This window comes from Rhinopithecus roxellana, chromosome 4, assembly GCF_007565055.1.
Source record: "Rhinopithecus roxellana isolate Shanxi Qingling chromosome 4, ASM756505v1, whole genome shotgun sequence".
Taxonomy (NCBI): Eukaryota; Metazoa; Chordata; class Mammalia; order Primates; family Cercopithecidae; genus Rhinopithecus; species Rhinopithecus roxellana.
In genome coordinates, this window is record NC_044552.1 from 51,858,039 (window position 1) to 51,883,925 (window position 25,887).

A 25,887-nucleotide genomic window follows, 5' to 3' on the forward strand; every position below is an offset into this window, starting at 1 on the left:
CCTCTGCGGCGATGTCTTTATGGGTTTGTCAGGTAACGGTATCAGATAGCAAATGGGTTTTTAACTAATCTTTCCCTAAGATACTATAGTTTCATATTCTATCCTATAGATTCTCAAATCCACTTTTACACTAGGATTCCACTTGAGGGCAGTTCTGATTTGGATATATCTTTAAAATGATTTGCTTTTATGTTTTCATCTCCCTGCGTTATAAACCACCATCTTCTGACGTTTAATCTACTTTCAAGTAAAGTCCTACCGCCGGCCTGAATTTGGTCATTGCATGGTTCAAAATTTCTGCAGCTCGAGAAAACCCTGCAAAACATCCGGAAAGGTAGGAGAACACTACAACTCCCAGAACGCAGCGCTTTCCCTCTCGCCAGCCTGTCCCCTCCAGCTGCCCAGTGACCAGCCGCTGTGAGCCTCCTCTCAGCCCTATTGGTCAGTTTGCTCGTCAGTGAGGGAGGAGGCGGGAGGGGAGGAACAGAGAATCCCGGATGGTACGTTTCCCGCCACCGCGGGGCGCCCAGCGGAAAACCCGAAGAAGAAGAAGTTTTTGATTGGACAGTCGCTATTCCGGCGTCAGATAACTCAGCCAATCATAATGTTTATATGCTCCCAGGGTCCCCGCCTCTTCCTTGAGGTACCCTTTGGTGGCGGGAAAAGTTCGGAAGTTTTCGCGCCGGGGTGGAGTTGTCTGGGGAACCTTCGCGCTACTTTGGTAGAGGTAGTTCTTTGGCAGCGGGCATGGCGGGTACCGTGGTGCTGGACGATGTGGAGCTGCGGGAGGCCCAGAGAGATTACCTGGACTTCCTGGACGACGAGGTGAGGGAGGCGCCAGCGCGGGGCTTTAGCGCTCGGAGCCTCTGCAGAAACGTCCCGGGAAGCCAGAGGCCCGCCAGACCTCCATACCGTGTGCTGCAGCGGAGCCTGCCGAGCCCGAGCCTCCAGCCCCAGTCTTGTAGCTTCTAACACCGGACTCGCTAGTTTGTGTTCTATAAGTGAACTCTTAGGAAGCCAACTTTCTCCTAAGTACAAGCGATGGTCCGGGCACGCGAAAGGCGACAGGTTCCCATTAAGTGCAAGCAGATTGGCAAAGCCCACCTCGGCCTTTTGCATTTCACTGCTCTCTCTTGATTTGGGGGGGCGGGGGGGAGGGGCTGCCCTAGGGCTATAGTGACCAGCCGCGTTGCAGAGTGCTCAGATTTTAGGGACTGGCTTTTTACCAGGAGGAAAAGACTCCCTAATTCGACTGCATTCTTTTTCAATACCAATTGAGATGCAGATAAAAAGTGTTTTGTGTGCAACCCAAGACTTAAAGCCATAGAATGTTGAGAAGCTGTCTTGAAGGGTTGATGATGTGACCAAATAGCTGAGATTCTCTATTCCTTTAGGTCTGGGTATGAGAACCCTTTCCGTATTGCAGAGATGATTGGGAAAACTACTACTTTTTACGTAATTCTTAAATGAAAAGCCATTTGAATGTGACTATTAAGAGTCTGTTTAATTTACATTTTTATTGTATATATTTGAAGTGCACATGTTTTGATATACGTGGTGAAATGATTACTACCGTGAACAACATATCCGTCTATTCGCATTGTTACCTTTAACATTCACATTGTTAGGTTCAACTTAACATTTTTTTTTTTTTTTTTTTTTGTGAGACGGAGTCTCGCTCTGTCGCCCAGGCTGGAGTGCAGTGGCCGGATCTCAGCTCACTGCAAGCTCCGCCTCCCGGGTTCACGCTATTCTCCTGCCTCAGCCTCCGGAGTAGCTGGGACTACAGGCGCCCACCACCTCGCCCGGCTAGTTTTTTTGTATTTTTTTAGTAGAGACGGGGTTTCACCGTGTTAGCCAGGATGGTCTCGATCTCCTGACCTCGTGATCCGCCCGTCTCGGCCTCCCAAAGTGCTGGGATTACAGGCTTGAGCCACCGCGCCCGGCCTCAACATTTTAATAAAGTTTGCACTTACTGTCCTTTTAGACTTCTCGAGCTCATTTTAATTCTCCACTAAAGAGAGAAATTACAGCATGCAGAAAAGTCGTCCATGATGATGGGAATAACAGCATGGACCTTGAAGAAGTCATTATCATTTTTTTTTTTTGTTTTTGAGACGGAGTCTCGCTCTGTCACCCAGGCTGGAGTGCTGTGGCCGGATCTCAGCTCACTGCAAGCTCCGCCTCCCGGGTTCACGCCATTCTCCTGCCTCAGCCTCCCGGGTAGCTGGGACTACAGGCGCCGCCACCTCGCCCGGCTAGTTTTTTTTTTGTATTTTTTTTTTAGTAGAGACGGGGTTTCACCGTGTTAGCCAGGATGGTCTCGATCTCCTGACCTCGTGATCCGCCCGTCTCGGCCTCCCAAAGTGCTGGGATTACAGGCTTGAGCCACCGCGCCCGGCGTCATTATCATTCTTACAGTCCCCTCTTAGGTTGTATTTCGAATCTAAAGATAGTGAATGAAAGGGAGAAACTGATGAGCACATACATACTGGGGATTCAGCTCTGCTGCAGAGATTGACCTGGCTATCTGGCTGTGAGAACTACTTCTGTTTAGAAACATTGTTTCTGAATTTGTGGCTATGGTGATATGTGGTGGCTGTTTTGCAGGAAGACCAGGGAATTTATCAGAGCAAAGTTCGGGAGCTGATCAGTGACAACCAATACCGGCTGATTGTCAATGTGAATGACCTGCGCAGGAAAAACGAGAAGAGGGCTAACCGGTGAGTGGCAAGGAGATACACTCGCTCTCAATGAGAATGGCGCCCTTCCCTCTTGGCCAGATTGAAACAGCCTCTCAGGAGAGGACTTGTGTGAAACAGGATTGATCTAGAAGCCCTCATAGCTCACCTGCACCTATTATTATTTTTATTTTTTCCGAAAAATTGGTGGTTGGCATTTTCCTCCCAAACGCCCCTCCTTCCAATGTTTAGCTGAATATGATTTTTATGTCTTTGATAAGTTGAATTAAAGTTGCTCCTTAGTTCTGGTATTTTACTGAGTCTTATAGGATGGCAGGAGAAAGCAGAAGCTAGATTTTCTCATTGTTTTTAATGAACCATTTATGATCCTGCTGTTTTGAGGATCCATTGTTTTGAATTCCGCCCTAATTTTTCTTTCTCCTGCCCGTGTACAGGCTTCTGAACAATGCCTTTGAAGAGCTGGTTGCCTTCCAGCGGGCCTTAAAGGATTTTGTGGCCTCCATTGATGCTACCTATGCCAAGCAGTATGAGGAGTTCTACATAGGATTGGAAGGCAGCTTTGGCTCCAAGCATGTCTCCCCACGGACTCTTACCTCCTGCTTCCTCAGCTGTGTGGTCTGTGTGGAGGGCATTGTCACTAAATGTAAGTGGGTTAAAGGGGGGCCACTAAGGAAATGAAGATAGAATAAGACAGGGAGGTGGGGAAAGCAGGAGAGATAAAGTAGATCTGGGTAGCTTGTGGCTTCAAAGAGGTGGAGCACTGGAATTATGTGGTAAAACTTGGAGGGGCTCAGGGTGTACAGTGATTACGGGGACATTGAGTAATCATAGTTGTTAGTAGAATGATGAATTCTGCTGAGAGCTGGAGGAGTCTTGGTTCCTGGCATTCTCTCATTCCAAACCCTAACTCCACCTATTTTATTAGTTGGGATCAGTGGTACTTAAAATTTTACATGGATATGGTGGTGGTCTATATATAAATAAGATGAATAAAAGGTGATACTGAAATATCATAACCTAGTCAAAAGAACACAGTATTTGGAGTCATAGGCTTGCATAGGTTTGGGTTCCACTTGTATCATCGTCTAGTTGGGTGAGTTTATATGTGCACATTTTCCATGCCTAGGTTCTCTAGTTCGTCCCAAAGTCGTCCGTAGTGTCCACTATTGTCCTGCTACTAAGAAGACCATAGAGCGACGTTATTCTGATCTCACCACCCTGGTGGCCTTTCCCTCCAGCTCTGTCTATCCTACTAAGGTAAGGGAAATAAATTGATTGAGCTGTCTTGGAGGTTGGAGTCAAAGATACCTGTTTTAAGGCAAAGAGTTTTGTAATATCTGAAGTCTTTTTTCTGTAAAGGGTGAAAAATAAGGATTAATCCAAAGGAAAGATTGATTGCAGGCCAGAGTTTAATATGAAAATCCCACAATTCTTATTTATTTATTTGTTTCTGTTTAAAGATGAGGTTTTCCTATGTTGCCTGGGTTGGAGTGCTGTGGCTATGCACAGGTGCAATCATGGTGCACTAAATTTGCAAACTCCTGGGCTCAAGTGATCCTCCCAAGTAGTTGGGATTACAGGCTTGGGCTATGCCACCTGACTTCACAATTCTTTTTTTTTTTTTTTTTTTTTTTTAAGAGACAGGATCTCTGTCTCTTAGGCTGGAGTGCAGTGGTGCGATTATAGAACACTTCAGCCTGAAACTCCTGGACTCAAGGAATCTTCTCACCGTAGCCTCCTGAGTACCTGGGATTATAGGCATGAGCCACCAGGTCTGCTAATTTTTTTTTCACTTTTTTCTAGAGACAGGGTCTTGCTGTGTTGCCCAGGCTGGACTTGAAGTCCTGGCCTCAAGTGATCCTCCTGCTTCCATCTTCCAAAGTATTGAGATTACAGATATGAACCACCATGCCCAGCCACAACTCTTATTTTTATTTTTTTTCTATGATGGAGTCTCTCTCTGTCGCCCAGGCTGGAGTGCAGTGGCGTGATCTTGGCTCACTGCAAGCTTCGCCTCCTGGGTTCACGCCATTCTCCTTGCCTCAGCCTCCTGTGTAGGTGTGACTACAGGTGCCCGCCACCATGCCTGGCTGATTTTTTTGTATTTTTAGTAGAGATGGGGTTTCACTGTGGTCTCAATCTCCTGACCTCGTGATCCGCCCGCCTTGGCCTCCCAAAGTGCTGGGATTATAGGCGTAACTCTTATTATTTTTTTAAGAAAACACTTGTTCGTTTTAGAAAATTATGGAGTAGTCAAAAGAAGATGTCATCTACATAGATGTTTTAACAACGTTATAATCATATAATTTTGTAATCTGCTTTTTAAAAAGTAGAAAAATATGCTAGACTTCTGTAATCTTTAAAAATATTTCGTTGTGGGTTTGGGAGAAGGCTGGCATAGGAAAATGCTTTCTTTATTCTTAGTGTTCAGATTGATCTGAATTGAGGACAATGCAGGGCTTTCCTCTGGAGACAAAAGATCATTAATATTGATTACTTGATGTCTGAACTCATTCTATCAAAGAATTCCTCTCCTCCCCTCATCAAATTTTAATTGAGAACTACTGTATTGAAAGCACTGTTAAGTGTTATGGAGGACAAGGATATAAAGAAGACGCAGTCCTCGTCATCAGTCTTCACAGTGGTGGAGAAATGAAACATAAACAAAAACAAGAATGAGTATCTTAGAATTATAACTTAAACATACTTTAGCATCATTTCATCTGGAGGTAGCTCCAGATGAAATGCTGAGATCAGAGAAAGTAAACAATTTGCTTATGGTCCCAGTTAGTGATGGCCTTAAGGACTAGAACCTGTGTCTCTTTAGTTCATGCCAGCTGTATTCTCTAAGTCATTCTGTTGTCTTCTTTGGACCTTAAGGTCTCCACTTTTCTAAAATTTCTTCTTCAGGAAGTACTTGGGAAGTACTCTTCTGCTGATTACTGTGGCCAACCTTCTTTACTTGAAAAGTGAAATACATTGGACCAGATCTTCTGGAGATTGTCTGTGATGGTGCTTAAGAGCATGGGCTTTGGAGTTAATACCTATGTCAAGTCCAGACTCTTTTACTGTGTGACCTGGGGGAACTTATTTAATCTCTCCTAGTCTCCTGGTTTCCTTGTCCATGACGTGTGAAAATATCTTCTTTACAAAGTTGTGATAATGACATGAGATAATTTTGTGAAGTAATAGCACAGTGCCTGGCACATAGCAAACACTCAATAAGTGACAACTGTATTTTTAGAAAATTCAAATGTGAAGGAAGTAAAACTTCAATATACGTACAGGAAAGCTCACATAAGTGTATAGTTTGATGAATTTTTACAAGCTGAGTGTACCTGTGTAACCAGCTCCAAATGAGGAAATACTAGCACTCAAAAGTCCCTCTTGAGGGCCCGTGTTACCCAGGGGTAACCACTATCCTGATGTCTAACCCGCATGGATTACTTATGGCTGTTTTTCTATTTTATTTAAATACTCTTTTGTGTTGGGCTTCTTATGCTCAACATTGTATTTATGAGATTTATCCATGTTGTGTATAGGTGTGTTTCATACATTTTTATTGCTGTATAGTATTCATTTATGTGACTATACCATGTTTATTTAACCATTCCACTACTGATGGCATTTTTATACTTTTAAATTTTTGACTGTTAGGCATAATGCTGCTATGAGCATTACAGTGCATGACTTTGGGTGAATGTTTCTGTTGGGTATTACCTAGAAGTGGAAAAACTGCTTCAGAGTGTAAGCATATATCCAGCTTTAGAGGGGAAGTAAGAATCTTAATTTAGATGTTAATATAACCATAGTCCATTCAGACTATGGGTTGCCCCTTCCATTTGATGCTTGTTACTAAAACAGAGGGGAACACAAAAAGCTAGGGAAGGTATTTGACTTTTTTGTTCCTTAATAATGAAATTTTATGAAGTCATCTTATTTGCCATGACAGGTGAGTGTGGCATTTTTAAGACAGGACGGAGTTCACTCTGTCCCTCTGTGTGCCTTTTTCTAGGATGAGGAGAACAATCCCCTTGAGACGGAATATGGCCTTTCCGTCTACAGGGATCACCAGACCATCACCATCCAGGAGATGCCGGAGAAGGCCCCAGCCGGCCAGCTCCCCCGCTCTGTGGACGTCATTCTGGATGATGACTTGGTGGATAAAGCAAAGCCTGGTGACCGGGTTCAGGTAGTGGGAACCTACCGTTGCCTTCCTGGAAAGAAGGGAGGCTACACCTCTGGGACTTTCAGGTAAAGGGTCTGCCCTAAAGTGTGTGTAATGCTGTTGACAGCTTCCATTTCTGGTAATAGGCTTTGTCCAGTTTGCCGTATTCCAGAGTTATATCTGATAGGTTGAGCACTCCACCTGCCTGGGAGACAGGATACCTTCAATACCTCTTTTCTATCAGATAAAGCTGGTGATACTTACCATCATATGCCAAAAGTGAGAGCCAAAAGTGAGAGTTATTGGTGACAATGATTACAGCCTCATGGCTTTCCTGGGAGTTTCTCATTTAATTACGCTTCGTCCCCATACACAGTTCTGTCTGAAGCTCTGTGGGTCAATTCCAGAGGTGGGGCATGATCAGTATATTTGGGTCCCAGAACCAGTTGTTTAATTCACAACAGCTACCTGCCCCCTCCTCCCCAGCTCTGATTGGCTGGTCTAGTTTGGTAGCCTAAAAAGGCTTACTACTGCTGGGGGTACTAGCTACTAATGTTAGGATTTGAATATAACGGGCTTCCTCTTTATTCTCTTTGTTCCAGGACTGTCCTGATTGCCTGTAATGTTAAGCAGATGAGCAAGGATGCTCAGCCTTCTTTCTCTGCTGAGGATATAGCCAAGATCAAGAAGTTCAGTAAAACCCGATCCAAGGTCTGGGCATCGTTTAGAAATTTGAGGGTGGGAATGGATTTCTAAGAGTTGTGTTTTGGTGCATGGCTGTTTTTGTATTAGATCAGAAGGAAGGGTTGAGGTTTTTTTGTCTAAAGTGTTTGGTGTTAGCTTCTTGTATTTTTGTGTAAATCAACACATGAAGGGTGTTTTTGCTGTTTGTTCTTTAATAATTCTGTTGTTATTAAACAATTTTAATACCTGCTACTTGCTGGGCTGCTAAATGAACCTAATACAAATATTAGGATAGGTGTTAACTTACAAGTGTACCAATAAGTCTATTAAATACTGAAGACATTGGTGATGCATTACTACTTAAATATTTTTTTTTTGTTTTAGTTCTCCAACTTGTTTTTCTTGTCTTTTTCTTTTTAAGATAGGATGTATATCCACATTTAGAATTGAACTACGTATATGAATGTGTGATGATAAAGGTTACTGTTCAAGCATAGTACATGTTCTTATTAAACCTAAAATGTTTTGAACCTGGGGATACTCTTTTTCCCTTAGAGATTAACTCTCTAAACAAATTTTGAAATTTGAAATTTTGAAATTCTGCCTCTGTGCCTACTCTGATAATGGCCTGATGGTGTGATTTGTCTTAGAGAAGAAACTTTTGCAATTAGGAACAGTGTACATGTTTCTACGTTTCTTCAAGTATTTTCTTTCTTCTTCTTTTTTTTTTTTTTTTTTTTTTTTTGAGACGGAGTCTTGCTCTGTCACCCAGGCTGGAGTGCAATGGCGCGATATCTGCTCACTGCAACCTCTGCCTCTTGGGTTTAAGTGATTCTCCTGCCTCAGCCTCCCAAGTAGCTGGAATTATAGGCACACGCCACCACACCTGGCTAATTTTTTGTATTTTTAGTAGAGACGGGGTTTCACCATGTTGGCCAGGCTGGTCTTGAACTCCTGACCTCGTGATCTGCCCGCCTTGGCCTCCCAAAGTGCTAGGATTACAGGCCTGAGCCACTGCGCCCGGCCCTCTTCAAGTATTTTCTATAGGCCAAAGTATATAAAGTGGAGCTCCACAAAGTCCCATTGAATATCACTAGGCTTGCAATTGGTTTTTTCTCCTGTAGGATATCTTTGACCAGCTGGCCAGGTCATTGGCCCCTAGTATCCATGGGCATGACTATGTCAAGAAAGCAATCCTCTGCTTGCTCTTGGGAGGGGTGGAACGAGACTTAGAAAATGGCAGCCACATCCGTGGGGACATCAATATTCTTCTAATAGGTATGATGTTGGGGATTTGCTTTAGACTGTTCTTGTGGAGTGGTTGTGGGGACCTATAATATGTAAGATTGTATATTCTGTACTTAGTATTTCAGTCCTATCAAAAGGCTAAAATGAATTTTTTTTTTTATCATGTCTGGAATTCCTGATTTATAGTATATAAGATATATTCTTCCATGAGTAGTGAAGGGAAAAGCGAAGGAAATAATATTAAAAGCCAATTACTGTATGACTCTGTTGTGTCAAGAGCTGTGCTAGAAAGGCAGAACTTGCTGGGGGTGCTGGGGAGTTTCCTAGAGTGTCATCACTGCCCCCACCCTACAGGAGACCCATCGGTTGCCAAGTCTCAGCTTCTGCGGTACGTGCTTTGCACTGCACCCCGGGCTATCCCCACCACTGGCCGGGGCTCCTCAGGAGTGGGTCTGACGGCTGCGGTCACCACAGACCAGGAAACAGGTAAGGATATAAGGGTCCTTGGCAAAGGCCCAGCAGAGAGACTGAGCGTAGATCCTTTGTGTGCCCTGGCTTGTGTTCTGAAGATACAGTTGATAGGTTAGTTGAGGCCAGATTATAGAGGACTGAGTATTCAGCAATGGTGGGTGAGTTACTTAAGTCTTTGGTTCATCTATTTACAGGAATGTTTTCGATTTGAAACAAAGTCTTAGCACTTTAGAAGGGAAATAAAAATGAAGATTGTACTATTTTATGAACTAGAGGAAGGGATTTAGAGACCAGTGAAGAGAAGGCAGAGGCCTAGTTGGGATATTACTTGAGGATGAGGCCGAAGAGAGACTCTATAAAGGAAATTTGTGAGAAGCTAGTTACTTAGGGCTTGAAGTGGGACAAAGAGATACTATTAATATTTAGGTTTGAGCTGAAAAGGTGACCCACCAGGGTTTCCTCTAAGTTTCTCGCAGCCAACACACTGTTGCCGCATTCGCATGTGCAAAGTGAGAGATTCCTAGGAAGGAGATTGAAATCCTTCCCTTCTGGCCCCTAGAACCTAGACTGTAGCATGTGTTTTTACCTCCTCACTTCCCAGGAGATCGTCGTCTGGAAGCGGGAGCCATGGTCCTGGCTGACCGAGGTGTGGTTTGCATTGATGAATTTGACAAGATGTCTGACATGGATCGCACAGCCATCCATGAAGTGATGGAGCAGGGTCGAGTGACCATTGCCAAGGCTGGCATCCATGCTCGGTTGAATGCCCGCTGCAGTGTTTTGGCAGCTGCCAACCCCGTCTACGGCAGGGTAAGTAGAATCAGGCCCCAACTATTGTCCTCACCTTCATTTGATTTTGCTGACTAACTGGGCTGAGAAGTGTATTCTAGGTGACCCAGGGCAAAGACTAAAAATAAGGCCATTTTCTTGTTATTATTGTTTGTTTAGAGCAGTGTTCCTCACCCATTCCTGCACAGCAGACTCCCGTGGAAAGTTCCTTATTTAAAAGTAACTTTTTAACAGTATAGTTAAACAGTCCATTTAACATATTTAACAGTCCATTAAATAAAAGGACTACGTGCATGTGGCGGAGGAATTTCTAAACAGAACAGAGCTATAGCGTGAAAATGAAAAGACTTGCTTCCCTCTCCTGTCACTTTGCCAAGAGGTAACAGCTTTGAAGTGTTTAAGGAAACAAAAATTTAAGCATGTACCAGCAAATACACTATTTCCTTGTTAAGAATTATCTCTTTATCTTTGTTTTTATCATGACTGTGATGTGCTAGATATAATCTTTCATATTTGTCTGTGCCTGGGGTTTGGTGAGTTTTTCCTTTTAAAAAATAGATTTCTAGTATTTCATCATAGGGATGTATTTAACTAGTCTCCATCTGATGGGTATTTAGTGGCTTCGTTTTTCCTATCTATTTTGAATGAAGCTGTAGTGGCCATCCCTTTATGTATGTTTTGTTACAGATTTGGGAATATATCTGTAGTATAAATACCTAGCAATGAAATTACTGGATTAAGAGTTACGTGCATTTTTCTTTTGGTAGAGATTGCAAAATTACCCTCTTTAAAGATATATTAATCTTTTAATTAATACTTCTATTAATGAATGCTCCTAAATGCTTTGTATTTACCAACTCCTTTTATCCTATCAGTAACTACCTCACAATGTGTAGTTATCTTTATTTTACGGATGAGAAAATGGAGGTACAAAAGATTATGTAACTTGTTCAAGAGCCACAAACTTGAAAATGGCAGAGCCAGGATTTGAGCCCACAGCTCATGCTGTGTCCCGGCAGTTTATAATCCTACGGTGTATGGGAACGCCTTGTTGCGATGGTGTTTTTTATACATACAGTTGCATGGTCCCCAGCTCAGAGTTTCTGAATTGAAATCTCTGAGTTGGAGCTCTTGGTAGCTATGGTTTAGAGAGGCTCCGCAGGTTTGGTTTTAATGTGTAGCCAAGGTTGAAAACCATAGGTTTTAAAATTACTGATGGGGCTGGGCGCAGTGTGTCATGACTGTGATCCTAGCACTATGGGAGGCTGAGGTGGGAGGATCACTTGAGCCCAGGAGTTTGAGACCAACCTGGGCAATATAGTGAGACCTCATCTTTAAAAGTAAAATAAAGTAAAATAAATGATAATGTGTGTTTATGTCATTCTCAAGAGTGATTGGGAAATATAAGAAAAATGGCATTCTCAAGAGTGATTGGGAAATATAAGAAAAATGGCAGAACCTGAAATGTGAACATGGTTAAAATCATTATTACCTAAAGGTTGTTATGTTCTCTGACCATGAAGTGTATGTGGATGGGTAGGTATCAGTCCAGTAGGCCCAGAATTGAGAGTATTGGGGTTTTTGAATCCCGAGGAAAAACTCCCTTGATTTTTTTTTTTTTTTTCCTGAGACAGCATCTTACCCTGCCACCCAAGCTGGAGTACAGTGGAGTGATCCTGGCTCACTGTAGCCTTGACCTCCCTGGGTGCAGGTGACCCTCCTACCTCAGTGTCTTGAGTAGCTTGGACTACAGATGTGCACCACCATGCCTGGCAAATTTTTTTTTTCTTTTTTAATTTTTACAGGTACGGGGTTTTGCCATGTTGCCCAGGCTAGTCTCGAACTCCTGGGCTCAAGCAATCTACCTGCCTCCCAGAGTGCTGGGATTACAGGTGTGAGTGGATGTGCCTGGCCAGTTTCTAAGATGTTATGATTTGTACATCATTGACCATTTTAGTTGAGGTTTTACTCATATCTTCTGAGTAAGGGACTCCAAAAAGTTCTAAGTGCTTGTAGCCTAACCAACTTGCTCTGTCTTTATGACAGGTAGGGGAAAGGGATCATCTCTCAGTCAGGTCCTGCCTTGGGAATGAGAAGAGCAGAATAAGGTTTGGGAAGGAGGGGCTTGGTTTAGAGACCTACATTCAGCCTTTTAGAGGTTCCCGTAGGAGGAAGTGGGGCTTCCTAGGAAGCTCAATTAAAGAAGGGTTGCAGGTAGAAGAGATGATTTACATTGTTTAATGGCTTTAAAATACTTCACTTTTTCACTGCTTTTTGTCTGTTTTGCTCTTTGAGGTCAAGCCTTCCATTCCCACTCCCAGAACTGCAGCAGCCTTGTCCTTTCTTCCTATTGATGTCGTGTCCACTTCTGTTGTCCTCACATTCCCCAGTATGACCAGTATAAGACTCCAATGGAGAACATTGGACTACAGGACTCACTGCTGTCTCGATTTGACTTGCTCTTCATTATGCTGGATCAGATGGATCCTGAGCAGGATCGGGAGATCTCAGACCATGTCCTTCGGATGCATCGTTACAGAGCACCTGGGGAGCAGGATGGCGATGGTGAGGTCATGAGAATAGTAAGAGTAACTAATGGAAAGGGGCTAAACAGATGGTAGTTTCTCAGGCCCAGCCTAGGTGGTGGTAGGTGTTTCAGTGTCTGGGTTGATATTGAAGAGCCCTCAACTGTTTAGCCACCTCTCCTTCTCGCTTACTGGAGGTTATTCCTGAGGTATGTCTTTTGTCCATTTCTGGGTCTAGGAATAACTTTGAGCATCTTCTGTGGGCCAGGCAGTTCCACCATCTTTATCTGTGGGTTCCATGTGTCTGATTCTTTTTGAGCCCTTTCTTTATGAATCTTTGTGTCTTCCCTTCTTGTGCTATAGAAAAAGCAATTTCCCCTGGGTTAAACTCTTTATTACTCTCCTTTCTCCTAACTTGGGTATACCAGCTATGCCCTTGGGTAGTGCTGTGGATATCCTGGCCACAGATGATCCCAACTTTAGCCAGGAAGACCAGCAGGACACCCAGATTTATGAGAAGCATGACAACCTTCTACATGGGACCAAGAAGAAAAAGTAAGCATTCTCATAACTCTTCCTCAAGGGAACCTGAAATTTGTGTTATATTAGAACATGTGTATGTCTAAGCTTAGCTAAGGCATTATGTGCCCAGATCAAAACCATGCCTGGAGTCATAACCATGTGGACTAATTTTCTTCTTTTCTGGGTCCACAATATATCCTTTATCCTGGCCAGTTGCCTTGTAAATGTTTGGGTCCTTCAGCCCAGGTTCAGGTCTTTTCTTAAAATAGAGTTTGGATGACATACCTAACTGATGGTGGGTGTGCCTTATACATGAAAGATGGCACATGTCAAGTAGCCATTTGTGATGAAGGGTCAGCAGATAGGAAACATTTGAGACTTTGTAAGTAGACTTGGATGAAGGAGACGTGTGATCAGGTGCTCAAAGCATGAAATGTGAGATCTTACACCTCTATTTTTGGTCATGTTGCAGTAAGAAGCATAGCATACTCTTCAAAGCTGTTGGTTTAAGAATGCAGAATTTGGAGTCAGAAAACTTTGAGTCTACTTCAGCTTCTCTCAGCTGTAGTTTTCCTACCTACAAAATACAGCAAATAATACCTAAACTTTTTACCTAAACTACCTAACTCACAAATAATACCTGAAATAATTAAATAAAAATATGTGGAAGAATCTTGTATATGTTCCATATAAATGGGAGTTATGATAATGGGTTCTAGGCTTTGTCTGTTTTGACCTTGGCTTTTCTGAGCGGCAAAGCCACTAATCCAGGCAGGTGGTAAGGTGTGGCAGAGAGATGGAATTCACTGTATGTGGCTCCAGGGAGAAGATGGTGAGTGCAGCGTTCATGAAGAAGTACATCCATGTGGCCAGAATCATCAAGCCTGTCCTGACACAGGAGTCGGCCACCTACATTGCAGAAGAGTATTCACGCCTGCGCAGCCAAGATAGCATGAGCTCGGACACTGCCAGGGTGAGTGCCTGGGGGAGCCTGGGCCTCGGATCCCTTAGGTATATGGCTGGGCAGGAGTCCTTGCTATCTGGGAGCTTTGAAAGCATTTTAACTTAGTGACTTTTTTTCCTGGTCTGAAGAGCTTCCTGTTACACAATTTTAATCATTTCCTTTTATAAAGGAAAATGAAATAAGGACCCCAGAGGTAACATGTCTCTCATGAGTTAAAATGACATTGGCCTCCAGAAGCTGTGATTCATTCAGCAAACATAGGAGTGACTTCTGGAAAGTGACCTAGTCTCTCTTCTTACAAGCAATGTAAAATTAATAAGCACTCTTTTCAAAGACCTCAGATCCAGGATGGGGAAGCACAAAGGTAGGTAGATAGAAAGACATCCATGCATATTTATAAATATTTACCCCAGTGTGGTACTTACAAAGGAATGAATGTGAAAGGCTATTTGAGTATAGATGAAGAAACTGTTAATTTTCTTTTAGACTTCCCTGAAGGGGTATGAATGTCAAGGAAGGATTCCCAGAGAGTACGATATTTGGACTGGACTTTGAAAAAATGACTAACAGGCAATTTCTGGTAACCTAATATAGCTGTCCATGAATTTGTCTAAATCTTTTTTTTTTTTGGTGAGGCGGAGTTTCACTCTTGTTGGCTAGGCTGGAGTGCAGTGGTGCGATCTCAGCTCACTGCAGTCTCCACCTCCCCAGTTAAAGCAATTCTCCTGCCTCAGCCTCCAGAGTAGCTGTGATTACAAGCATGTGCCACCATGCCCGACTAATTTTGTAGTTTTAGTAGAGACTGGGTTTCGAAACCATGTTGGTCCGACCTCAGGTGATCCACCCGGCTTGGCCTCCCAAAGTGCTGGGATTACAGGCGTGAGCCACCACGCCTGGCCCAAATTTGTCTAAATCTTTTAGGGGCAGTGGATTTTGCAGCAGAAGGACCCAAGTCCAGAACTCTTATTATGTGACATAGACATAGACTCTTGGATTAGACATGATTCCAGATCATCTACTCCAGCCTCACCCACTCTGTCTTCTCAAATCCCTGCTGGGACTTTTTTTTTTTGAGATGGAGTCTTGCTCTGTCCCAGGCCGGAGTGCAGTGGCAAGATCTCGGCTCACTGCGACCTCTGCCTTCCGATTCCAGCTGTTCTCCTGTCTCAGCCTCCCGGGTAGCTGGGACTACAGGCCCGTGCCACCATGCCCGGCTAATTTTGTATTTTTAGTAGAGACAGGGTTTCACTGTGTTGGCCAGACTAGTCTCAATCTCCTGACCCTCATGATCCGCCCACCTCGGCCTCCCAAAGTGCTGGGATTATAGGCGTGAGCCACAGCACCTGGCCGGGACTTTTTAATACCGCCAGTGACAGCATGCTCAGAACATTACTGTTTTGAAATTTTAGAATATTTATTAAGCTTAAACCTCTTTCCCCACAACTTTTACCTGTGGCTGTTAGTCTTGTTTTCTGGAGGTTGTGTATCACCTGTCTTCCTCATTAAACAGCTTACTTTCTTTTTAACTGTTCCTTTCCCCATGCGAACTTCTGGTGTGTGGCCCGCCCTCTCATTGAACCTAAAACTGAGCATCATACACTGTTTTAGTTGCGGTCCTGGTGTGAGATCTGTAAGTGAATTCCAAGATAATTTGGATTCCCTAGATATGCTATTGCAGGCTAGGATTTCACCAGCTTTTTAGGTGATTCAAGAATTAGAACTTGTCATGGAGTGTATGACTTCCAAACTCTGGTAGCTTTCTAAATTATTACAAAATTTAATGAATGAATTTAAATGTGAATGTATTTAGTTTTGAATGTCATTGTGAATATATACGGTAATTTAGGAAACTTGAAACAAGAAGAGACCAGGATACGTCAGTGATGGGTCATATAATGGGAGACCTGGAAGGTGTGACAGAAGAAGTTTCTTTTTTTTTTTGAGATGGAATCTTGCTCTGTTGCCCAGGCTGGAGTGCCGTGGCGTGATCTTGGCTCACTGCAACCTCTGCCTCCTGGGTTCTCCTGCCTCAGCCTCCTGAGTAGCTGGGATTACAGGCACGTGCCACCACACCAGGCTAATTTTTTTTGTATTTTTAATAGAGATGGGGTTTTACCATGTTGGTCAGGCTGGTCTCAAACTCCTGACCTCATGATCTGCCCGCCTTGGCCTCCCAAAGTGCTAGGATTACAGATGTGAGTCACCACGCCCGGCCTGGAAGTAGTTTCATGTCTGATCCCAGCTCTGCAGCTAGCTTTTGGACTGTGGACAAATCCTTTCACCTATCAGGTCAGTTTCTTTATCCATAAAATGAGAGAATTGGACACATCAAAATCACCTGAAACTTGTACACATATCTAGTCCCAAACACGAGATTTCTGATTCATTCATTTCCAATTCATTCTGATTGATTAGGTCAAGAAGGCCATTCATACAATAGCATTTTAAAAGGTAAAAGCACCCCGGTTTGGTATTCACTGGCCCCTGTGAGAAACATTTGTTAGGAATGTGTCAGAGTTCTCCTCCTCTGGACTGGGTTTACTCAAGCTACATATTTGTCCTCAGATTACTCCTTTCCTATCCCTCCTTCAGTGTGACTTTGGAAACTCTCCTTGAAGGTCTTTGAGTCCCATTTCCTTAGTGTATAAAACTTCTCCAAGTTATTAAGAGGGTGAAATGACAGAATATATATAAAGGCAGACTTCCTGCTGCATTGCTGGCCTACAGTCACTAATGATTTTTCTCCCTTCTCTTTTCTACGCTGTAGTCTTTTATCTTTCCAGTTGTTAGATGCCTAATTTTCTTCCCTGTTCACTTGCTCCTCCTTCCTGCAACAGTCTTGTGTATATTTCCTTGATCCTTGCTGTCATCTTTCTCATTTTTATATGGTATCTATAGAGAACACAGAGCTCTGAATTCTCTGCTTGGGCCTCCTGGGGCTTTTCTGGTAGTGTCATTTCCCTTTCTGTGCAGTAGGATAGATGGGCATGCCTAAAGGATTTGGGATAAGCAATCCTCCCTTTTCTTCCCTAGACATCTCCAGTTACAGCCCGAACACTGGAAACTCTGATTCGACTGGCCACAGCCCATGCGAAGGCCCGCATGAGCAAGACTGTGGACCTGCAGGATGCAGAGGAAGCTGTGGAGTTGGTCCAGTATGCTTACTTCAAGAAGGTGAGGATTCAGATGCCAGGGCATGAGAGGCTCTTCTGAATAAATTACAGATGCGTGGGCTTCCCAGCCTTCCGTGGCTGACAGCTACATTTGGATCGTCAACAGAAAGCAGTATTTGTCTTCCAGTGATCAGTCTGCCTCACTCTTTCCTCTGGAACACTCAGTGATTCTCATTCTCAACCCTGACTGCACCTGAGAATCAGATGGAAAGCTTTTTTTTTTTTTTTTTTTTTTTTTTTTTTTTTTTTTTTTGAGACGGAGTCTTGCTCTGCCGCCCAGGCTGGAGTGCAGTGGCCGGCTCTCAGCTCACTGCAAGCTCCGCCTCCCGGGTTCACGCCATTCTCCTGTCTCAGCCTCCCGAGTAGCTGGGACTACAGGCGCCCGCCTCGTCGCCCGGCTAGAAGATAGAAAGCTTTAAAATGCGGATTCCAGGGCTCCTAGAGATTCTGGTTTAGCTGATGTGCTATACTTTCAGTCAGCTGCTTCTCTGTGTACCCCTACTTCCTTTGCATCTTAGAAAAAAAGTAGGTGTTTTCAAAAGGGCCACCTTGGTAATCTTCCTTGTCCCTCTGTACCTTTCCCCTTGGTAGTCTTTTCAAATGTCCCATTGGCACCTCAGAAGCTCATGTTTAAAATTGAACTCTCAAACTTGCCTCATCCTGTTTCCCAATTTCTGTTTGTGACATTGCATCTCTATCATTTTAGATATCAAGCCTCAAGCCTAGACTCCCTTTTCCTAGTTTCCCACTCTCACCCCGGTCTGGTGAATTTTAGTGTTGGAGTTGAGTTGTGAGTCTGATAAAGTCTTCCTCGCTTTTTGCTAGGTTAAGGGTTGTCTTGGATTTCAATTAGACACCTGATTTATAAGGAAATGGATTGTTTTCCACTTAACTATTATGTGCTAGACATTCGTTTCTTTATTCAGTAAACATTTATTGAGTACCTACTATATAAACAGCATATAATATACTTCCCAGCATTTTAAAAAGATGGGTAGCAGTCTCTACTTCTGTCCCTGGTCCTGGGACTTAGGGATAAGAGGAGGTAGGTAAACCATTGGAAACGTGGAAGTCATTCCTGCTTATGGTGCAGAAGGGACTCAGAGTTCTTGATGCAGTTCCCCTGCATCAGTGACCCTCCAGCCCACCCACACTTGCCTTGGTCCTAGGTTCTGGAGAAGGAGAAGAAACGTAAGAAGCGAAGTGAGGATGAATCAGAGACAGAAGATGAAGAGGAGAAAAGCCAAGAGGACCAGGAGCAGAAGAGGAAGAGGTAAGGTGGGGCAAGCAAATGAGATTAAAAAGTTGGTGGCCAAAAAGTTGGTGGCTCACACTTGTAATCCCAGCACTTTGGGAGGCCGAGGCGGGTGGGTCACTTGAGTCCAGGAGTTTGAGACCAGCCTGGGAAATATGGCAAAACTCTGTCTCTACAAAAAATAGAAAAATTAGCCGGGCGTGGTGGCGGATACCTGTGGTCCCAGCTGCTCGGTAGGCTGGGGTCGGAGGATTGCTTGAGCCTGGGAGGCAGAGGTTGCAGTGAACCGGGATCGCGCCACTGCATTCCAGCCTGGGCGACAGAGAAACAACAAAAAAAGTTCCAGTGGGACTGGAGAGAGGAGTAGAGGGTAGAAGGTGGAATGAGCGCTGCTTATTGATGTCAGGTTGTTCATGGAGGGTGTTCCTAGACCTGCAGGGTTTGCGGATGAAGATAACCTGGGTAAAAGAGAGAGAAAGAGAGTGAGACCTTCTCATGTGCTTTTGACCCCTCTACTGAAGAAATGCTAAATAGTAGGAACAGCAACCCAACCACTGAGGATTTTGAATATATACTTAAAAATTCTAAGGGAAAAACCTTCATGCTTATGGTTGAACTTATAAGGGTGAGTGATGTGGGAAAGAGCATTGGAAGCAGCGCCTGTTTGTGTTCTAGTCTGGAGACTTGGTCTTGTTTAGAACAAGCAGCAGTTTGCAAAGGCCTAAGCCTGTCCTTCACTTTGACTTAGTGGTTCTGTTTCCTTTTCTCCATAATTAGAAGCACAACATGGGGCTCCCTTGCCTTTCTGTCTCCAAACTCTTTCTCTCTCTTAACTGCCCTGGGTATTTTAGAAGGAAGACTCGCCAGCCAGATGCCAAAGATGGGGATTCATACGACCCCTATGACTTCAGTGACACAGAGGAGGAAATGCCTCAAGGTGAGTGAGCGCCCCTTACTGATGAAAGAGGTTGTTCCTGTGACTCTTGGACTTTTCCAGTTGCTCTGTGCACTTTATTTTCTTGTGGACTCTTGTTTGTTTGGCTCCCTGTTTGGGGCCTATGTCCAAGAGGTTTGTCCCAAGAGAGCTTCAGGGGAAACCCACAGTAAAAACTTTGGAAAAAGCTTTGCTCTATTGTGTACACCTCCTTGATGAACTGTGCTGTGCTATACCTGGTTATAAGCATTTCGCATAATATATATTTTGAGGATCTCCTGCCTCACTAAACTCCTTCATCATCCAGTGAAGATTTCCCTTTATCCTAATTGTTCTGCCTGGCCCCATAAGAACCCTAGGAAATAGGAGTGTTCAGCAGGCTGAGTGAGGGATTGGGAGTGGAGATGATTTCCCTAGTGTTTGTGGAAATGGCTTCACCTTGCTAATCTTCCCCATCTCTACAAACATCAACCCTCTGAAGTACACACTCCGAAGACGGCAGACTCACAGGAGACCAAGGAATCCCAGAAAGTGGAGTTAAGTGAATCCAGGTGAGTAGGGATGTTGCTCCTGCCCCTTCAAGAATTCTGTATCACTGAGGAAGGGACTTTTTTCCCTTGGAGTGGGTGGGAAACAAACTGCTGGTTATCAATAAAACACAAAACTAGAGGCCCGCGGCTTTTAACATTTTATATTCTCATTTAATTTCAAACTTATTGAAAAGTTACGAGAAAAGCATGAAGAACTTCTGGATGTCCTTTACCCAGAATCTTCAGTTGTTTAAATTTTACCATTTGCTTTATTAATAATTCTCTCTCTGAGAATTTGAATTATGTCTGTGTGGGGTCAGGAAGAAGAGTTTTACAACAAGTACAACTTACCTCTTACTGTAACCTCAGATTCTTCTTGGTGGGATAGATACATTTTGGCCATTTGTTTTTGAAATGAATGTTTACCACCAGGGTTTTAGGAGACATTTTTATCTGTGAATTTTGTTTACTGAACACCAAAGAAACTCCATAGCGAAGTTTTACGTTTTTTCTTTTTATACTTTAAACACATAACACCATGTATTTACTGAAGAAAATTTGAAAAACATTGAAAAGTATTTAGAAAAAAAAAAATCAATTGTAACTCTCTCCCTCAGAGACAACCATTCAACTATATCTTAAAATGCTTCTTGAATCAGCTTGTATAGATCTCTTTTTTTTTTTGAGACAGGAGTGCAGTGTTTTTTTCTTTACTTTTTTACAGTGTTTATTTTTTACTTTTTGTAGAGACGGGGGTCTCCCCATGTTGCCCAGACTGGTCTTGGACTCCTGGCCTCAAGGAGTCCTCCTACCTGGGCCTCCCAACCAAAGGCCTGGGATTACAGGCATAAGCCACTGTGCTTGTTTGATGTCATTTTTTTTCTTTGAGACGGTGTCTCGCTCTGTTGCCCAGGCTGGAGTGCAGTGGCGTGATCTCTACTCACTGCAAGCTCCGCCCCCTGGGTTCACGCCATTCTCCTGCCTCAGCCTCCCGTGTAGCTGGGACTACAGGCGCCCGCCACCGTGCCCGGCTAATTTTTTATATTTTTAGTAGAGACGGGGTTTCACAGTGTTAGCCAGGATGGTCTCAATCTCTTGACCTCGTGATCCGCCCGTCTCAGCCTCCCAAAGTGCTGGGATTACAGGCGTGAGCCACCGCGCCCAGCTGATCTCATTCTTTTTAATGACTGCAGGGTTTCCATGGTATGGATGGGTAAAAATTTATTTAACGAAATTCTCTGATGATAGACATTTGGGTTGTTCCCTGTTTACAGTAAAACAGTATTAAATTTATCAGTGTGCACTCATGCAAGTATAGCTGTAAGGTGAGTTCCTAGAAATGGGCTCCCTGCGCCAAAGGATATACACATTTAAGGCTTTAGTAAGTGCTGCTAAATTGTCCCCCATTGATGCTGACCGGGTTACTGTTTTACAGCTAAGGGGAATGCCAATTTCCCACGCACTAGTAAAATAGTTTAACTTTAAAGGGGGCTCCTCAAGGGTAATGCTACCATCAGAGGCAGATGTGTGTGTGAGAAAGAATATTGAGGGGATGCTTCTACTGTATTAATACTATGAATTTTCCTAGAATAGCTCTTTCCTGAGAGCATTTGGGTTTGTTTACTCCTCTTCCCCATTTCTTCCGTCCGGGGCAGGTTGAAGGCATTCAAGGTGGCCCTCTTGGATGTGTTCCGGGAAGCTCACGCGCAGTCAGTCGGCATGAATCGCCTCACAGAATCCATCAACCGGGACAGCGAAGAGCCCTTCTCTTCAGTTGAGATCCAAGCTGCTCTGAGCAAGATGCAGGATGACAATCAGGTCATGGTGTCTGAGGGCATCATCTTCCTCATCTGAGGAGGTCTCGTCTCTGAACTTGGGTTGTGCCGAGAGAGTTTCTTCCGTGTTTCCCACCCTGTCCCCGACCCAAGTCTTTGCCTCTACTCCCCTGACTAACAGTGTTGAACTGAAGGCGAGGAATGTTGGTGATGAAGCTGAGTCAGGACTCGGTGGACCCTTTGGGAATGGGTCATGAAAGCTGCCATGGGGTGAGGAAAGAGGAGACAGTGAGAGGACAAGGACTATTGCATCTTCATTGCAAAAGCACTGGCTCATCCATCCGCCCTACTTCCCATCCCACACAAACCCAACTGTAAATAACATATGACTTCTGAGTACTTTTGGGGGCACAACAGTTTTCTGTTTGCTGTGTATTTTTTTTTCCTGCGGAGCACTGTGGTTAGACTAGGCTTTGGGTGGTTCTAACTGGTGGAGAGAAGCTCTGATGCACGTCATGCAGGTCAAGAGAGCTTTCTTGATAATAGCACCAGTTAAGGTGAATATATATTGTACCACAAAACAAACCCAATATCCAGATGAATATCCAAGATGTTGAATAAACTTAGCCATTTTGTACACGCGGTCTTAATAGTCGTAGTCTGTTTTTCATACATATATTGAATTTTGTTTTCCTTGAGAGCAATCATGCAGGGTTTGCTGCTCCCGCATTTGCAGCAAACTACCACACGGTGGCAGCAGCCTGCTGTGCTCTCTCTCTGGGGGTCATGTCTTCTCTAGAGACAGTTTTCTTCCTCAGCAGCACCAGCATTTATCAGTCAAAATGGATAGTGCAGACCAAACCCTGCCAATTTGAAATAGCTAAATGGCCAAGGGAGGCCAGTGAGTAAAAGTCCAGGAAAAGAATTGCACCTCTGCCTGGCGCTTTTTGCCTGAATCTAAACTTACCCTTCATAAAGATAGAATACCTGATATATCAGACACCTCAAAATCCTGGGAGTTCTTGACCATAATGAGATCTTGTTAGAGGATCCTCTTTTTTTTTTTTTTTTTTTTGAAACAGGGTCTCGCTTTGTGCCCAGGCCAGAGTGCAGTGGTACAATCAGCTCACGACAGCCTCGACCTCCTGGGCTCAAGTGATCCTCCTGCCTCAGCCTCCCAAGTAGCTGGGACCACAGACACATGCCATCATACCTAGCTAAGTTTTTATTTTTTATTTTAGTAGAAATGAGGTCTCTCTGTTGCCCAGGCTGGCCTTGAACTCCTGGACTCAAATGATTTTCGCATCTCGGGCTCCTAAACTGTGAGATTATAGTCATGAGCCACTGTGCCCAGCCTACAGGATGCTTTTGAAACTATGTGGGTGTCCACTCTTTGGGGTTGATTAGCCTGTTAGCACATAAGCTTGTGATGGGGCCAGGGTGGGACTTCTACTGTTGTATGGTTTGAATAGCTTTTGAAGAATTTTTCAAGTTACTTAAAGAATCATGTGACTTTCTGGGGGGCTTGGGTCACATGGACTGGAAGCTGCTTTCTGGTGGCAGATGTGGCTCTGAAGTTTTGCTAGTTCTTGGCTGTAAGATTGCTGAGGTACTTTCTTCTCTGTTTTTGCTGAGGGGTGATCCTTTACCACAAAGCAAAGAGATATTCTTTGGTTCATTAAGACAAAGGGATTTTTTTCTTAAAAGCAGTACAAAATTGTTGGGGAATTCTGTTTTATTTGTGATTTTTTTTTCCCCCATCACAGATGCGAGATCCAAGTCCTATTGGAAGTGGTCTAGAGAACCCAGTTTCAAAGGACAGTGCAGTGGTACCAGAAGGAGGAATTTGCCATTCATTGAGCACTGGCAATGAGTCAGAAGTTGTGCTAGGTACAGCAGTGGGTGCAAAAGTGGTGCTTTCTGATCTGAGGCCTCTAAGCTGGGGATATGTTAATATGTTGGTGAAAATTTAAAAACATAAAGTATACAGCTGGGCATGGTGGCTCATGCCTGTAATCTCAGCACTTCAGGAGGCCAAGGCGGGCGAATTGCTTGAGTCCAGGAGTTTAAGGCCAGCCTGGGCAACGTGGCGAGACCCTGTCTCTATTAAAAAAATTAAGTATGATTATATACTAAATAAGGGCAGACACAGAGATATAGGAATCCAGGGAGGACCATGAGGATGTCAGGTGCTACTGATGGGGTACAACTATGAAGAACAACTCTAGGAGTTTTTAGGGATCTTCTCAAGTGATTTGTTCTAGAAAGACAAACATTCTGTCAATAGGACTCTTAGTCTGTCCTTCACCCCTAAGGAAACTGAGGCACAGGGTGGGGGGATATGTGCATCTACCATTGTGATAATAGCTTGTAATATCAGGTGTACTTTGCTGACCATTTCATCACTCTTCAAGCTAGTCAAAAGAATAGTAGGTGGAAGACTATATAGCAGCCACAATAGATATTAATTGTATTAAAATAGCATGACTCAACCTTTCCATTGAGTTTTAAGAAACTTGCGTGTGTAGTTCCCAGCTTACAATAACAGAAAAGAGCTGGTAAGCTTTTCCAGGTAGGTTCTTGCTTGTTGACAGGTGGCCCACTGCAGGACCTACTGTGGGAACCAGAAAGAGGCTGCTCAGGTGGGCTGACATGTCTTGAGGCCAGTCACCCCGAGGGTATCACTGTTGTCACCCTGCAGAGATTGCAGTGGTGACCCAGATTCACCGGAGAAAATCACTAAATTATGTGCCTGATTCCAAAAGAGAAGTGTGTTTACATTCAGGTTTGTCGTCTGAAATACTGTAGTTAAAATAATTTGGGGGGCTTAGAGAAGTAAGTTGTTGTATCTTGAAAAATGGTACCTTATTCCTTAACTCCCCTGGATAAATGAAATGGCAACATGAAAGGATGGTTTTCAAAAAGGACAGTTTGGTAAGGATTGCTGAGATTGAATCTCTTCTCCGCAATTTACCAAACAACTTCAGGTAAGTTTTGTGCTGTTCTTTATTTCAGCTGTAAAATGGGGATGATTCCTGCCTTGTAGGATGCTTGTGAGACATAACTGGGAAAGCAGATGGCAGGTTCCCGCCTGGCGCATTACTACTTCGTGGCAGTGGTTTGATTACTGCAAGTTCCAGGGCCCATTAAAACAAAGTGATTCATTTTGACAAATATTTATGAAACATGATCCTTTAATCAAAACCAATTACAATGATTTCACCCTGGCTGCATTCCTGAACTCTCATCCCTTCCCTGCCTTTCCACTCTGATGGTCCTAGCCTCCTGAGTGGCTAGGACCACAGGTGCACATCACTCTGCCTGACTAATCTTTACATTTTTTGTAGAGATGGTGTTTCTCTGTGTTGCTCAGGCTGGTCTCGAACTCCTGGGCTCAAGTGAGCTTCCCACCTCAGCCTCCCAAAGTGTGGGGATTATAGGCATAAGCCACCACGCCTGGCCATGATTTTCTTTACATTCAGTGTCAGTTCCACCCACAAGACATGTTAGCACTGGCACTGCTTGATAAAACCTGGGTTGGACTGCTTGGAGAGGCAGGTCAGAATGGGTTGTCGGTCACCATGTTAAATATGCCTTTTAGGGACAGTGATTTCTATGCTTCCTTATTTATTACCTCTTTGTGGGTAGTATCCCAGGATGTTGCCAATTATTTCAAGAGATTTTATTGAATTTCTAGAAACACTTTTTTTTTTTTTTTTTTGACACAAAGTCTCACTTTGTTGCCCAGGCTGGAGTGTAGTGGCCTGATCGTGGCTTACTGCAAACTACCTCCTGGGTTCAAGTGATTCTCCCACCTCAGCCTCCCAAGTAACCGGGATTACAGGCACCTGCCACCGTGTCTGTCTATTTTTTGTATTTTTAGTAGAGATGGGGGTTTCACCATGTTGGCCAGGCTGGTCCTGAGCTCCTGACCTCAGGTGATCCGCTCACCTTGGCCCCCCAAATTGCTGGGATTACAGGTGTGAGTCGCCACACTTGGCCATCCTAGAAATACTTTAGAACAAAATTAATTTTAACTCCATTTTAAATTCCTGGAAAATAAACCTGGTTTACTTTCTTTTTCAGACCTGGCGCCTTAGTGATGTGTCTTGGATTCTGGCTGGTCCATTATTAACCAGTGTGTAAT

At 43.8% G+C, this 25,887-nt stretch overlaps 1 protein-coding gene across 2 annotated transcripts; it reads left to right on the forward strand.

Annotated features, from left to right (window-relative positions):
- Positions 1-580: 580 nt before the first annotated feature.
- On the forward strand, positions 581-22,385 carry MCM3 (minichromosome maintenance complex component 3). Of its 2 annotated transcripts, XM_010364191.2 has the most exons (17): positions 581-825; positions 2,611-2,723; positions 3,137-3,345; positions 3,829-3,959; positions 6,718-6,956; positions 7,473-7,581; positions 8,679-8,832; positions 9,157-9,288; positions 9,875-10,083; positions 12,453-12,627; positions 13,016-13,142; positions 13,932-14,082; positions 17,107-17,247; positions 18,416-18,519; positions 19,353-19,438; positions 19,917-19,986; positions 21,621-22,385. In XM_010364191.2, the coding sequence occupies exons 1-17, from the start codon at positions 748-750 to the stop codon at positions 21,817-21,819; spliced, it is 2,427 nt and encodes an 808-aa protein (XP_010362493.2). In that variant the 5' UTR covers positions 581-747; the 3' UTR covers positions 21,820-22,385. The 2 variants fall into 2 exon arrangements, with proteins under 2 accessions (XP_010362493.2, XP_030784719.1); XM_030928859.1 differs by lacking the exon at positions 2,611-2,723 and having other exon boundaries at positions 773-825.
- Positions 22,386-25,887: the final 3,502 nt, after the last annotated feature.

Bases quoted from the DNA above. Each gene is read 5' to 3' on its own strand.
- MCM3 (XM_010364191.2), top strand. From the start codon at position 748: ATGGCGGGTACCGTGGTGCTGGACGATGTGGAGCTGCGGGAGGCCCAG. The intron at 3,346-3,828 runs GTAAGTGGGTTA...TTCCATGCCTAG, and splicing joins GGAGGGCATTGTCACTAAAT to GTTCTCTAGTTCGTCCCAAA. The intron at 8,833-9,156 runs GTATGATGTTGG...CCCACCCTACAG, and splicing joins CATCAATATTCTTCTAATAG to GAGACCCATCGGTTGCCAAG.